Raw genomic sequence first — 12,585 nt, forward strand, 5'->3', positions numbered from 1 at the left:
CCAGCGCTCCCGCCCCCGGCAAGGCCATGGTTCGGGTGGCGCGCGCGGGAGCGGGGTTCCTCGGGCGCCGCTCAGGCCCCCCGCGGCCGGCGGGGGCGCGGGTCACGGCGCGCGGCGCTCCCCTTCGGGCGTGCAGGCCTTGGCAGACAGCGTCCTCTCCCGGCCCGAGCGGAAGGCCGCGGTCACCGTCACCAGGTAGGCCGTGCCCGGCGCCAGCCCCTGCAGCGTGGTGCTGTTGCGGCCCGCGGGCACGTCCACGCGCTGCGCCGCGCCGCCCCGGAGCGCCCCGCACAGCACGCGGAAGCCGAGCGCGGCGGCCGGGCCGGGCGCCGGGGCCCAGCTCACGCGGAAGCTGCGCGGCCGGGCGTGGGAGATGACGATCCGGTCCGGCCCCGCCTCCTCTGCGGGCGGAGGGAGGCCGTGAGCCGGGCGGGGGCCGCCGTGAGCCGGGCGGGGGCCGCCGCTCCCGGGCCCACCGCCCGCGGCCCGCCCCCGGTGCTCCGCCCCCGCCCCGAGCTCCGCACGTCCCCGGGCCCCAGCCCGCCCCCGGCCCCGCCCCCCAGGCCGCACGCCCCCGGCCCCGCCCCGGGCCCCGCCCCCCAGGCCGCACGCCCCCGGCCCCGCCCCCCAGGCCGCACGCCCCCGGCCCCGCCCCCCCGGCCGCACGCCCCCGGCCCCGCCCCCGCCCCGGAGCTCCGCACGTCCCCTGCCCCCAGCCCGCCCCCGGCCCCGCCCCCCAGGCCGCACGCCCCCGGCCCCGCCCCCGCCCCGGAGCTCCGCACGTCCCCGGGCCCCAGCCCGCCCCCGGCCCCGCCCCCCAGGCCGCACGCCCCGGCCCCGCCCCCGTCCCGGAGCTCCGCACGTCCCCGGGCCCCAGCCCGCCCCCGGCCCCGCCCCCCAGGCCGCACGCCCCCGGCCCCGCCCCGGGCCCCGCCCCCCAGGCCGCACGCCCCCGGCCCCGCCCCCGCCCCGGAGCTCCGCACGTCCCCGGGCCCCAGCCCGCCCCCGGCCCCGCCCCCCAGGCCGCACGCCCCCGGCCCCGCCCCCGCCCCGGAGCTCCGCACGTCCCCGGGCCCCAGCCCGCCCCCGGCCCCGCCCCCCGGCCCGCCCCCGGCCCCGCCCCCGGCCCCGCCCCCCAGGCCGCACGTCCCCGGCCCCGCCCCCGCCCCGGAGCTCCGCACGTCCCCGGGCCCCAGCCCGCCCCCGGCCCCGCCCCCCAGCCCGCCCCCGGCCCGGCCCCGGCCCCGCCCCCCCGCCCGCACGCCCCCGGCCCCGCCTACCGGGCAGCGTGCGCACCCGCAGGTGCTGCGACCTCACGAGGCGCTCGTTGGACTCGGGCCGCAGGGCCACGTCGTAGTCCGTGTCGGGCTCCAGGCCGGTCCAGACCCAGCCCGTGGCGTTCCCCGGCAGCTGCCGGCGCCGCGCGGCTCCCGGCTCGGCGCTGGGCGCCAGCTCCAGCACATAGTAGCCCGAGTGGTCGGTCAGCAGGGGCGGCCAGGCCAGGCGGAAGCCGCTGGACGTGACCTCGGGGGCGCGCAGCTGCTGCGGCAGCATCGCATCTGGGGAGGAGGGGTCCAAGGATGGGAGGGGGCCTCTGCCCCGGAGCTGGGGCGCTGACTGCTAGTCTTGGCTCCCCTGCTCGCTCCGGGGCCTGGAGGCCAGGCTGGTTCGGTGCAGGGGCAGTGCCCGGGGATGCTGGCGGTGTGTGAAGCAGGGATGGGGCTACGGGAAGCACAGAAGGCCAGCCCCCCACTCCAGCTCCCTCAGGGGCATCCCTGCCTGCCAGAGCCCCAAACCCAGAGCAGCGAAGGGGTACCCACTCCCCACCTGGGCCCAGTGGCCTGGACACGGGGCTCTCAAAGGTGGCTGAGAACAGAGATCCAGACCCCCACCCCAGAGGGGCCCGTGCGGGTTCTGGGGTCAGGCAAGGCAAAGGGGGCCCAAGGGTGTGGCCAGGAGTTGGGGGTGCTGACCCCTCCGGAGATTAGTAGAGACTTGAAAACTAGGAACAGCCAGACTTGGGGTTCAGGGGTTGCTGCCTGCCTCAGGCCCTGGAGCCTAAGGGAGCAGGAGCATTTAGGGGACACCAGAGTGGGACCCCAAATGTTACCCCAAATGTGTGACACCAAACCCCACACAAACCATCTGAGCTACCGTGCCACTGATAAACGTCTGGGGGTCAAGGCCGTCGGATTGCTGCCGCGTTCTGGGTATGGCCTGCTCTCCTGGCTGCCAGCCATCGAGCTCGCTCTCCTGCCCACCCCCACTTGGGCCCCACCCCCAATGCCAGGGGCCCCCACCCCACTGCCCAGGCTCCCTGCCCCTCTCGGGTTTTTTCTGCCCAGCCGCCTGCTTCTCTCGTGCTGTCCTCTCCAGGCTTGACCACGAGGGTGACCCAGTGGACAGATGAGAGCAGACATCCCTGGGAGGAGCCTTCTGGAGGACCCCCCACCCCTCTCCAGCCCTCCGTCCAACGCCTTCTGACCGCAAGTTGATGATTAACGCACGGGCAGAGACTGGGGAAGCGCCCTGGCGTTTAGCGGCAGCCACAGGCAGGGGCCATTGGCCAGGCCTTCCATCCGCAGCCCCTCCCCCTGGGGCCTGGCTGGGCCAGAGGTGCCCAGAAGAAAGCTGGGCGCTGTCACTCAGTCCCTCACCGGCGCTCACAGGTCCCCAGCCCCAGCCTCCCAGGCAGGACGCCAGAGCTCAAACCCTCCGTGCCTGCCCTCCGTGGGGGCCCTTCCTGGCTGCTCGGGCCTGCTGACCTGCCGGCCTGTCACCTCTGCACCCCATGCTGCTGACCCACACGGCACTGGAACGCCCCTCCTGTCTACTGAGCACGCTTCGCCCCCACCAGGCCCCCCACCCGCAGGGAGCCCCCCAGGCAGCAGGGCACACGGGCGGCTGGAGCGCGCCTGGAAACAGAGCCCCGAGAAGCCGCGCGCCACCTCCCGCCCGCAGCCCTGGCGTCCCTCGGAGCACGCAGCTCCTCCTGAAGTGCAGGCCCAGGGGCCCCCGCCGCCCCCCGCACCTACCGAGGATGGAGGCACGCAGCTCCCGGGCGATGATGTGCAAGTCGTCCACGTCCACGAAGTGCAGGTGCGCCTCGGGCGGAGGCGAGGCGGCCTCGGAGAGCGCCAGGAGGTTCCCGCGGCCCGTGCTGACGATGAAGACCACCACCCCCAGGTCCTTGAGCGCCTGCATGGGGGGCCCCACGGGGTCGCTGGAGCCCCCGTCGGTCACCCACACCAGCACCTTGGGCACGCCCGGCCGGGCACCCGCCGCCTCGGCAAACAGCTGTTGCTTGGCGAACGCCAGCGCCAGGCCGGTGTTGGTGTCGCCCATGCGCTGCGTGGCGGCGCGGATGGCGTCCTGGACGGCCGCGCCCGAGCGGTGCTGCGCGAAGGGGAACTCGGCGTGCGGCCGGCTGCCCACGTGCACCAGGCTGGTCTGCAGCGCGCCGGGGCCCAGGGGCAGCGGGGCCGCCAGCTGCCCCAAAAACTCCCGAACCCGGGAGAACTCGTAGTGCGAAACGCTGGCCGAGCTGTCCACCAGGAAGAGCAGATCCCCCTGGGGGGCTGACGCTGGGGGGCCTGGGGGAGAGCGGGGGGCTCAGCCCTGGGCGGTGGTCCCCAGGCAGCTCTGCACCCGGAGCAGCACCCCGCAGGGCCCTGGGAGCCGGCTGCGTCTCGCCCCGGGGGTGGCGCCCTCCAGACTGGGATCCAGTCCCCAGACCCCAGACCCCCCGGGCGGGTTTGCAGGCCAGCTGCGGGACCCGGGCCCACAGGCGCACTCCGGAGCCGTGGCCCATCTGTGCAAGGACAGCTGGTTCCTCAGACGCCCCAACACCCCCCTTTCTCAGCAGATACTGCCTAGGCCTAGACGCCTGCCCTGGCACCCAGGGATGGGAGGGGAGGGTCTGAGCTGGGGGCTGCTCTTGGGACCCTTCCACTCCCCTAGTGGGGGGGCCGGGGTTCACCCACGACAGAGCCCTGCGGTGGGCCTGGCAGCAGGGAAGGGGGACACCCCGCCCCCCCGCCAGCCTGCAGATGATGTCACCCCTCCCTGGCCCTCATCCTCCCGTCCACCTGGACCCAGCAGGCAGGACACCTGCCGCAGCCGCCCGACGGCCGGCCTGACCCACCCGCTCTGGGGCGTTCCCCTTCCTGCCAGCGCCCCTGCAGGCGGGTGGGCCCGTCCAGCGCCGGGCCCCGGGCAAGCGGGGCTGGGACGGCCCGGTTCTCGCTCGGCGAGGCTCCCCCAACCCTCCTACTATCCCTTCCAGGGGTGGGAAACTGAGGCCGGGTAGGCCTCCCCAGCGAGCCCGGCGGACCTTCAGGCTCCGCAGTCCCGGGGAGGTACCGGCCCGGGGCACCTGGGCGCGCCCGCCGCAGGTGGGTGGGGCTGCCCGGCCCCGCCGCCCCGGCCCCCGCCCGTCGACTCCGCACGAGCCCCGGGGGGCGGAGGGGCGCCGCCGCACTCACCGCGCTCCAGGCCGCTCCGCGCCAGCGCCAGCCGCAGGCCCAGGGCCAGGCCGAGCGCGGCCCAGGGCAGCATCGCGCGCGCTAGGCGGACGGGGCGCGCTCGGCCCTCGGCTCGCCGCTCGCCCGCTCCCGGCTGCGGGGTGCGCCGCCGAGCCCGCCCGCGAGCCGAGGCCCCGCCCCGAGGCCCCGCCCGGGCCCCGCCCCCGCCCCGCCCCCGGCCGCGCCCCCGGCCGCGCGGGCGCACGCACTCCCCCGACGTGCGGCGGCCGCGACGCGGAGCTGCCGACCCCGGGACGCGGCGCCACGCGGCACCCGCCTGCCGGAGACGGCGGCCCACGCGCGTGGGCGCACACGCACGCTGGCCGGTGTCCCTTTCTCCGGGGGGGTTCCCTCCTTTCCCCCTACCCAGGACCAGAGTGGCTCATCCTCCTGCCCCCGCCCCTGGTTCCCCAGGGCTGGCCCGAGCAGCTGTCCTGCCTTCTGAGGGACCAGACAAGGCCGGGGGTCCGTGTTAGCAAAAACAACGCTCCCCGCGGGGGCCCACCCCTGCCGGCCACAGTGCTGGGGCATGAATCCCCGCAGGGGCCCTAGGGGCCTTTGGACTGAACCAGGATCAGTCGCAGGGCTCAGGGAGGGGACAGCAGCTGGGGAACTTGAGAAGCCCCTTGGTGGGCACAGTTTCCCAGGCAAAGCCCCCACGCATGCGGGCACAGGAGCGGGAGAGGCCTGGCCGAGCCTCAAGCAGGACCCAGCAGGGACCCAGCAGTCCACGGGAGGGTCCGTGGACAGAGGACCCGGCAAGCGGGAGCCCTCTGTTCTAGGGGTCTCGGCGGGGCCTTCCGCCAGCCGCAGGGGCATCCCGGGGTCCAGGAGAGTCCTGCCTGCTCCCCAGGAGGCCCCCTGTGGGTGAGCACTGCCCTCTCCCAGCCCCTCCTGGCCACTGGCGCAGTAAGGCTAAAGCAGGCGGGCGGGGGGGGGGGGGGTTTGCCAGGATGTCCCCTCCCTTCCCAGCCCCCTGGGAGGATGCGAGGCCGGTGGACGGACGGGGCTCAATGGTTTTCCTTCCTCTCCGTCTGGCAGGTGAGACGCCAGCGCGGGGGCACGCACAGGCAGGAACTCCGACTTTGCCTAAAAAAGGAAGCGGCCCGGCTGAGCCTGCGGAGCTTGAGAACAAGCGAGAACTGTGTGGCCGCCACCCACACCCCCTTTGCCGGGAATCTTGGCAGTGACGTGCTGGCTCGGCTCCATCTCAGGCTCGGGCTGGGACCAGAAACTTCGCGGTGCTTCCGCCCGGGCCCCGTCGGAGAGTAGCGGGCCCGGGTCCCCGGAGCCCAGGGGGTGCCCTTCAGAGGTGCCTGCGTGCACCCAGCCCCTCAAGCATGCAGGGATGGCCAGGTCCGGCTGCACATGATGCCGAGGCCGCTGGACGCGCGGCGGTAGCCGGAGGGCCTGGGGGTCCCCGCCGGAGGCATTTCCAGCCGACCAGCCCAGCCAGCTCCCACGTCGCCCTCCGCCTCACTGGGCGCCCTCCGGGGTCCTGTGGCAGGGAGCTGGGCCTGTGGACCTTGTGTGGAGGCAGCAAGCTCCCAGGTGGTCCCCCCGCTTCCCCCGCAACTGGGGGTCTGCAGGCAGGAGGGCCCCACAGGCAGGGAGCCCGGCCAGGCTCAGGGGAGGCCAGTCATGCCTTGGCCTGTGCTGCACTGAAGGAGAAGTTACCGTCCTTTCTGGAAAAAGTGAGCGGGTCTCCTTGGCCACGGGTCAGGCTTCAAGGAAGCGGCTGCGCTCCTCCTCCAGCCTTAGCGTCGGAGGCGGCGGGGGCTCGGCAGCCGGAACAGTCTGTCCACCCGGGAGTCCCTCCTCAGGTCTGACCTTAGTCCCTTCTGCTGCCCGTGCCTTACTCCCCCGAGACCTGCCCCCTCTGGCCCAGGCCTCGGCCCCTCTACCACTGCCCAGCTGGTCTTGTGCCTTAGGGCCCCACGGACACCCTCGCTCAGGGAGGCATGGAGGGCAGAGGGCACCCGGGGGTGTGAAACGGGTACTGGCCTACTGGCCAGGGCTGGGCTCAGGGGAGACCCCGGAGAGCGCAGAAATACGGGGGTCCTGAGCCTCTGCCCTGAAGGAGGGCAGGGGAGGGCCAGGGGCATGGGCAGGTCACGGCGAGGCCCTGGCCCAGGGGCCCAGGAGGGGAGGCCAGCCCCCACGGCCTCGGCACGCCTAGGGGTGTGCAGGCGGGGTGAGGGCTCCCGGTCCCCGCCCCCGAGCTCCATCTGCAGGACCGCTCCCTCCTCCCCCGGCCCGGCCTCTCGGAGAAGAAGGGCCTTTTGTCCTCTGGGCTGTGCTCATGTTCGACCCCAGAGCAAAGGGCAGCGCTGCGGCCTCTGACCCCGCCCCTGACCCCAGCAGGGCCTGTGGGGCCCACCCCGTGCCTCGGGCGTGGCTGTTCTCGTGCTTGTGTCACGCACGCCCACACACCCCCCACGTACTTCCCTGTGTCCACTGCACAGCCCCGACAAGGAAGAGGAAGCTGCTGGGGAAGCCCACAGGGGAGGAAGGCGGGTGCTGGGCCCTGCAGACCCCCAGCACCCCCTCCCACGCCCTCCTTGCCTGCACCCGCCTGGCTGTGGGCTGAGATTTGCCAGGCCTGGGGACTCTGGCTCTTTTGTCATTCCCAGGACCCCAGACCTGGCCCGTCCAGCCCCGAGCTGACCCCTCTCCTGCTTCCCGGCAGCGACAGTAGGGTGGCAGGAGGACACCTGCAGGGCTCCCTCCGCTCCACGCGTGCACCCATCATCTACGGGACACCTCGGGACCGGCAGAGCCCCCACCTCACTGGTCTTTGGGGGCAGGGACCATGAGCACGCCAGCAAAGGCAGATGCCGATTTGTTTTCTTCACGAAAGCAAGTCAAGGAGGGCGAGGGGAGAGGGAGCACCGGGCCATGCCGGTCAAGGCGGGCCAGTGGCCCTTGGCCTTGACCCTGAGCCGAGACCCGGGGCAGGAGCCACCTGCGGGCTGGAGGGAACTACAGCTGCAAGGCCCCAGTGGGGCGAGGAGCAGGGGAGGCCGGGGAAGTGGCGAGTTGCCAAGGGCTTGGGCAGCGCAGGGGGCTTACAGCTCTGCTGCCGCGTGGGGAGCAGGCTGGGATCACGGCCAGGCTGTGTGGGCCGCTCCAGTCCAGGCCGGCAGAGGCAGGAGGGCCGGGCGCTCCTGGCCCTCCAGCCGTGCCCACCAGGTGGACGCAGCTTTGTGCTGGGCATGCCCTCTGCTGGGAGCTGGCTGTCCTTGCCCCCTCCCTCCCCACCAGCCAGGCCTGTGGCTCTCAGGAGCTCTGATGGGGGAGGAGGGAGGCTTCAAATCCAGAGCTGTGCGAATGGGGGGGTGGGCAGAGCTGTGTCACTGCCCGGGGTGGGGCTGGAGGCCCGGGAGGCAAGAGAGGGGCCCTAGCTGTGCCGGCACCCACCCAGCCCACATTCCTGGGCGAAGGTGGGCAGGGCCAGGGTGGGGGATGGGAGGGATGGGGCAGCAGAGCAGGCCAAATCCCCGGGGCCCTCTCGGGGGCTCACTCCTTGTGGGGCATGGCCCGCAGACACAGAGCTCCCAGGAAACACCTTCTGATGAACCCCTGACCCCGCGCAAGTGGGGACCCACTCGGAGCCCTGTCCTCACCTTGAGGTGGGCACCCTGCCCCCCCTCTGGCGGGGTGTGGCAGGGGAGCAGGCAGCCCGTCTCACCAGGCTTGGGAGTCCGATCTGGGGTGCCCTCCTAAGGGGACCCCAGAGTAGCCAGGGGTGATCTCACAGGGCAGGGCCCTGGTACCCCATGTCCTGCAGAGAACCCACCTGCATCGCCCAGAGTGGAGGTCCGGGGAGAAGTGGAGGGCCAGCTCTCCTGGCTGGGGCAGGGCTCTTGGGGAGGGGGCCTGGAAGCCTAAGGGGCTTTAGTCTCAGGCTCCTTGCTGGGCGAAGCAGAGATTTGCAGGTCCAGGTGAGGTCCCAGATGGGCAGAAGTCGACAGATCAAACTGTCCCTCCCTCTTCGCCCAGTGTGCCCCCCCCACAGACAGTGGAGAATAAGGAAGGGGCTCCCTCCTGCCCCGAGGCGGGGGCCTGGCTCTGCCCTCTCGTGAGTCGGCCCTCTGCCCCAGTGGGCCAGCCCTGCTGCCCTGACCCCGCCTCTCTCCTCCTTCCTGCTCGCCTGCCAGCTCCCCCTCCCAAAGCAGACCCCTGTGGGAACCTCCCTGAGCCCCCTCCCAGGCAGTGATCTTTTGTGTGGGGGTCCGACAGGGCAGAGGCCGAGGCAGATGACACCCCTGGGGCCCGCCGGAGGCTGCGTGGGCCTGGGGGAGCGGGCGGCTGGGAAGCACTTGAGACTGGCCTGAGCTGTCCCTGTCCCCACCCCCCCCTGCCCAGCTGTTGTTTTGACGACTCGGGGCCAGGAAGATCTTCCGCCAAGGGCTTTCCAGGAGAGTTTCCATTCTTGATGGCTGGCGGCAGCCAGGGGCTGCCCAAGGCTGGACAGAGGGCAGGCGGCGGCCTCCAGCCAGGGCCAGGGGGACAGCCTGGGCGCCCTGGTGACCGGCCGAGCTCCAGTCTGACCAGGAAAGGCCTTGGAGCCCGGCACCGACGGGGCGGGAAAACCCCAAGAACTCCGGCTGGACTGGACCCAGCCACACGGGGCTCCACTCAAGGCCACGTCCGAGCCTGACCCTGAGCCCTGGCTGCAGCAGGGGGGCTAGAGCCCCAAAAAGCCCCCGCGGAGCGACTGTCAACAAACACACTTTTAAAACACCCTGCTGGGCTGTAAAGGAAGTACATCTTTCCAAGGCTGCCCCAAACTTAGCATTAAAAAAAGGAGTTAGTAGAAGAGTAGTAAGGAGAAACCCTGGTGGCAGAGGTAAGACACGGGAAAGCAGGGGATTCCCCGAGGCAGAGCTGTGGTCAAAGAAAGAAGCTGTGAGACCCCGGGGCCTAGAGGGGCCGGGCCATGCCACCAAGCACGTCCTCTCTGGAGCAAAGCATCCCCAAGTTTGGGACCTGAGAATCTTCACAGTTAGGGGCTGCCAATTAATGACCAACTGTTGAAAGAAATACTAGCTTGTTAGGATCAGCAGGCAACAAATATGAGGACTATTAGGTACAGAACGTAAAATGACTATGTATGAAGTGTTTAAGAACTCAAAAGTGGAATCCAAAAATTGAGCATGTACCAAGAGACCATCAAAAATACCAGAAAATTTTGAAAAAGAACCAAATACGGCTTTTAGATACATAATAATTTTTTAATTAAATGGATGAGTTAGGCAACAGATTAGATGCAGTGAATGAGAGAATTAGTGACCTGGAAGAGAGAGATGAAAAAATTGCCTGGGATGCAGCACAAGAAAATGGAAAATACAAACCATTAATTGATAATGGGAGGTAAAAGGAAACACAGATCTAATAGGTGTATCCCAAAAAAGAATACAGAGAATGGAGGACAGGCAAAGTTGAAGAGAGAATGGAGGAGAGCTTTCCAGAAATGGTGAAAGATACAAATCTGTAGAAACAGGGAAATGGCTAAGAACATATTCATGCCCGGAAACCTGCTGATAAAACCAGAGGCGACCAAAGGTAAAGCGATCCTAAAATCATCCAGAGAAGACTGTCCTTCGCCTGTGCCCGTCGAAAGGCTAACCTGGCTTCAGGCTGACCTTTGGCCACGTGTGGATGGCCCCCAAGGAAGCCTCACCACTGAAGCTGGCTGAGCAGCAGGGCGGCAGGGGCAGAGCCCAGAGTGGCCCCCTGGACAGAGCCCCTCCCAGACCTGGCCATGCGCCCTGGCCTTGGGTCCCCTGGCTCCCCGCTGGGTCTTCCCCGCCCCTGCGCTGGGAAGGAAGGGCTCACAGCTGCCGTGCGCGGGGAGGGGTGGGAGGGCGGACCTGGCCACAGGAGCCCGGGGCCACCTCGTGGCCACTCCGAGCGCTGCACACTCATGATGGCTGGAACCTGGGGGCACAGGCCCGGAGTCCGCCGGCTCGGGGCCGCGCAGTGGGGGTTGCGGGGGCGGGGGGTGGGGGGCTCACACCCAGGCGTGGCGCGACTCCTCCTCGTCGGGGCAGCGGCCCGCCGGCCCCGCGTCACTGGGCCCCGGGGGGCGGCTGAGTCCGGGGCTCCGGGCCGGGGGCAGCAGCAGCGGCCGGAGGCAGCGGGCCAGGCGTGCGCGGGTGGCCGAGGCGAGCACCAGCAGCGGCGGCAGCGAGAGGAGGCCGAGCACGATGAGCGCCGCGGAGCCGCCGTCGGAGAGCAGCGCGCGGCACGCAGGGCGCGGTGCGGGGTGGACCTGGGGGCGGACGGGGTGAGGCCAGCCCCATGTCCCTGCTCCTCCCGCTCTCCCCCCTCCCCTTCCCAGTGCTGGGATCTGAAGGAGCCCCTAGACCTGAGTGCCACCTTCCCTTCTGGGGTCGCGTGTGCAGCCCCCTCCCCTGCCTCGTGCCTACGCCCTCCCCACCCCAGGCCAAACCATGGCCCTTGGGGTGCCGGTGGCGAGCCCAGCCCAGGGCTGGGGGTCTGGGAGGTGGGGAGGTAAGGATGGGAGGAGGGGCTGTGAAGCCTTGAAATTTGACCCTATTTTCAAGCGCTTTCCCTGGAGCCCCCTCCTCCCCCGTGCCTCCTCCGGCTGTCCGGGGCCTGGTGGCCCCTGGTACGAGGCTGGGAAGCCTGGGGGAGGGGAGAGAGCCATCCCCTTGGGTGACAAAAGCTCCTCTTTCAAGGCTGGGGTGCTGGGGAGGGAGGAGGCACGGAAGGGGCTCTCCGGAGAGGGACGCGTCTCCAGGCCGGGGCGAGGGGCTGTGCTGGGAGGGGGCAGGTTCGCCCTGGGCCCCCCGCACGCCCCCCACCGCAGGGCCCCCGCCAGGCTCACCCTCGAGTGGCACAGGAAGCCCAGGTAGACGACGGCCGCGGCGGGCAGCAGCAGCAGCGGGAACATGGCCGCGGGCAGCAGCAGGTGGAGCAGGAGCCCTGCCAGGGCGCGGCCCGGCCGCAGCAGGGTCCCGAGGCTGCGGGCCGCCTGGCTCACCCACCCGGTGGCCGGCAGGGCCGAGGCCTGGCGGCTGGGCAGCCTCCCAGGCAGCATGGGTGCCATGTCAGAGGCGCCCCCGCCCTCGTCCTCCTCCGTCTCGCTCATTCTCCCGCAGGTGGCCGGCCTGGTGGGCTCACGGGGAACTCAGCGGTCAGGCAGCCAGACAGAGGACCCCGGGGTTGGACCGGGGACAGAGACTGCCACCCAGACCCCAGCCACCGGGGAGTGGTTCCGGCTGGAGGTCGAGACCCCAGGGCCACACCCCTGCCTCGGTTTCCCCACTTCCAGGGGCCACAGCTCCAGCCCCAGCTGCTCCCAGCCGGCCCCCAGCCAGCTCCTGCGAGCTCTGGCCAGGTCCTGCACGCTGTCCCCCGGCCTGCACTGGGGCACTCCTCCCGCGGGGCCCTCCCCGCCTACCAGCTCGCCCACACAACGCTCTCCTTCATCGTCCTGCTCTGACAGCTGCCCCGTCGGCAGCTCCCTTGGGAGGGCTGGGCACCCACCCGTGCCCAGCCCCTTGGCCCTCTCCCCTGCAGACCCGGCCCCTCCCCAGCCTCTTCGGATCAGGAGGGCACCCCATACCTATCGCGTAGGGCTGCTGTGAGGACGAGGAGAGGAGCACAGTGTGTCCAAATCCAGTCCTAGAAACGGGCAGGACAGCAGATTAGCAGATTTCCAGGGCACAGGGACAAAAGAGCTTCGCCCAGAGCCTCAGCAAAGGTACCTGAGAGAACCAAGAAGGCCGTAGCTCTGATGGCCCCCCCAAAGCTGTCCCGCACAGCGTGGAGCGTTTGGAACGCTGCTCGTAAGGATCTGGCAGCAGGCTGACCCCGAGCTGCAGGGGGAGGCTTTGGTCGTGTCAGGCGAGTTGCGCCTCCCCGGAAGCCTCCCCGCCGGCCGCTTGGCCCGTGGTTGTGGAATGTGAGCCCACTCGGACCGCAGACGATGTGGCTAGTTCAGGGGCTCCCGCGGCGCGAGGGCAGGCCTTCACCCGGCAGGACTGCGGGCCAAGGGGTCTGTCACAGAGGAGGAGCCTCGGACAGCAGG

At 70.6% G+C, this 12,585-nt stretch overlaps 2 protein-coding genes across 2 annotated transcripts; both read right to left on the minus strand.

Moving 5' to 3' along the window:
- VWA1 (von Willebrand factor A domain containing 1) lies at nucleotides 1-4,613 on the minus strand. The gene is made up of 4 exons (XM_058304676.2): nucleotides 4,485-4,613; nucleotides 3,036-3,593; nucleotides 1,281-1,559; nucleotides 1-401 (listed from the first exon to the last, which is right to left on the minus strand). The coding sequence occupies exons 1-4, from the start codon at nucleotides 4,555-4,557 to the stop codon at nucleotides 103-105; spliced, it is 1,209 nt and encodes a 402-aa protein (XP_058160659.1). The 5' UTR covers nucleotides 4,558-4,613; the 3' UTR covers nucleotides 1-102.
- A 5,126-nt stretch (nucleotides 4,614-9,739) lies between these two features.
- TMEM88B (transmembrane protein 88B) lies at nucleotides 9,740-12,345 on the minus strand. The gene is made up of 4 exons (XM_058304680.1): nucleotides 12,263-12,345; nucleotides 12,121-12,179; nucleotides 11,380-11,662; nucleotides 9,740-10,800 (listed from the first exon to the last, which is right to left on the minus strand). Exons 3-4 carry the CDS (start codon nucleotides 11,641-11,643, stop codon nucleotides 10,540-10,542), a joined length of 525 nt encoding a protein of 174 aa, XP_058160663.1. The 5' UTR covers nucleotides 11,644-11,662; nucleotides 12,121-12,179; nucleotides 12,263-12,345; the 3' UTR covers nucleotides 9,740-10,539.
- Between the last annotated feature and the right edge of the window lie 240 nt (nucleotides 12,346-12,585).

Source organism: Dasypus novemcinctus, chromosome 9, assembly GCF_030445035.2.
Source record: "Dasypus novemcinctus isolate mDasNov1 chromosome 9, mDasNov1.1.hap2, whole genome shotgun sequence".
Classification (NCBI taxonomy): Eukaryota; Metazoa; Chordata; class Mammalia; order Cingulata; family Dasypodidae; genus Dasypus; species Dasypus novemcinctus.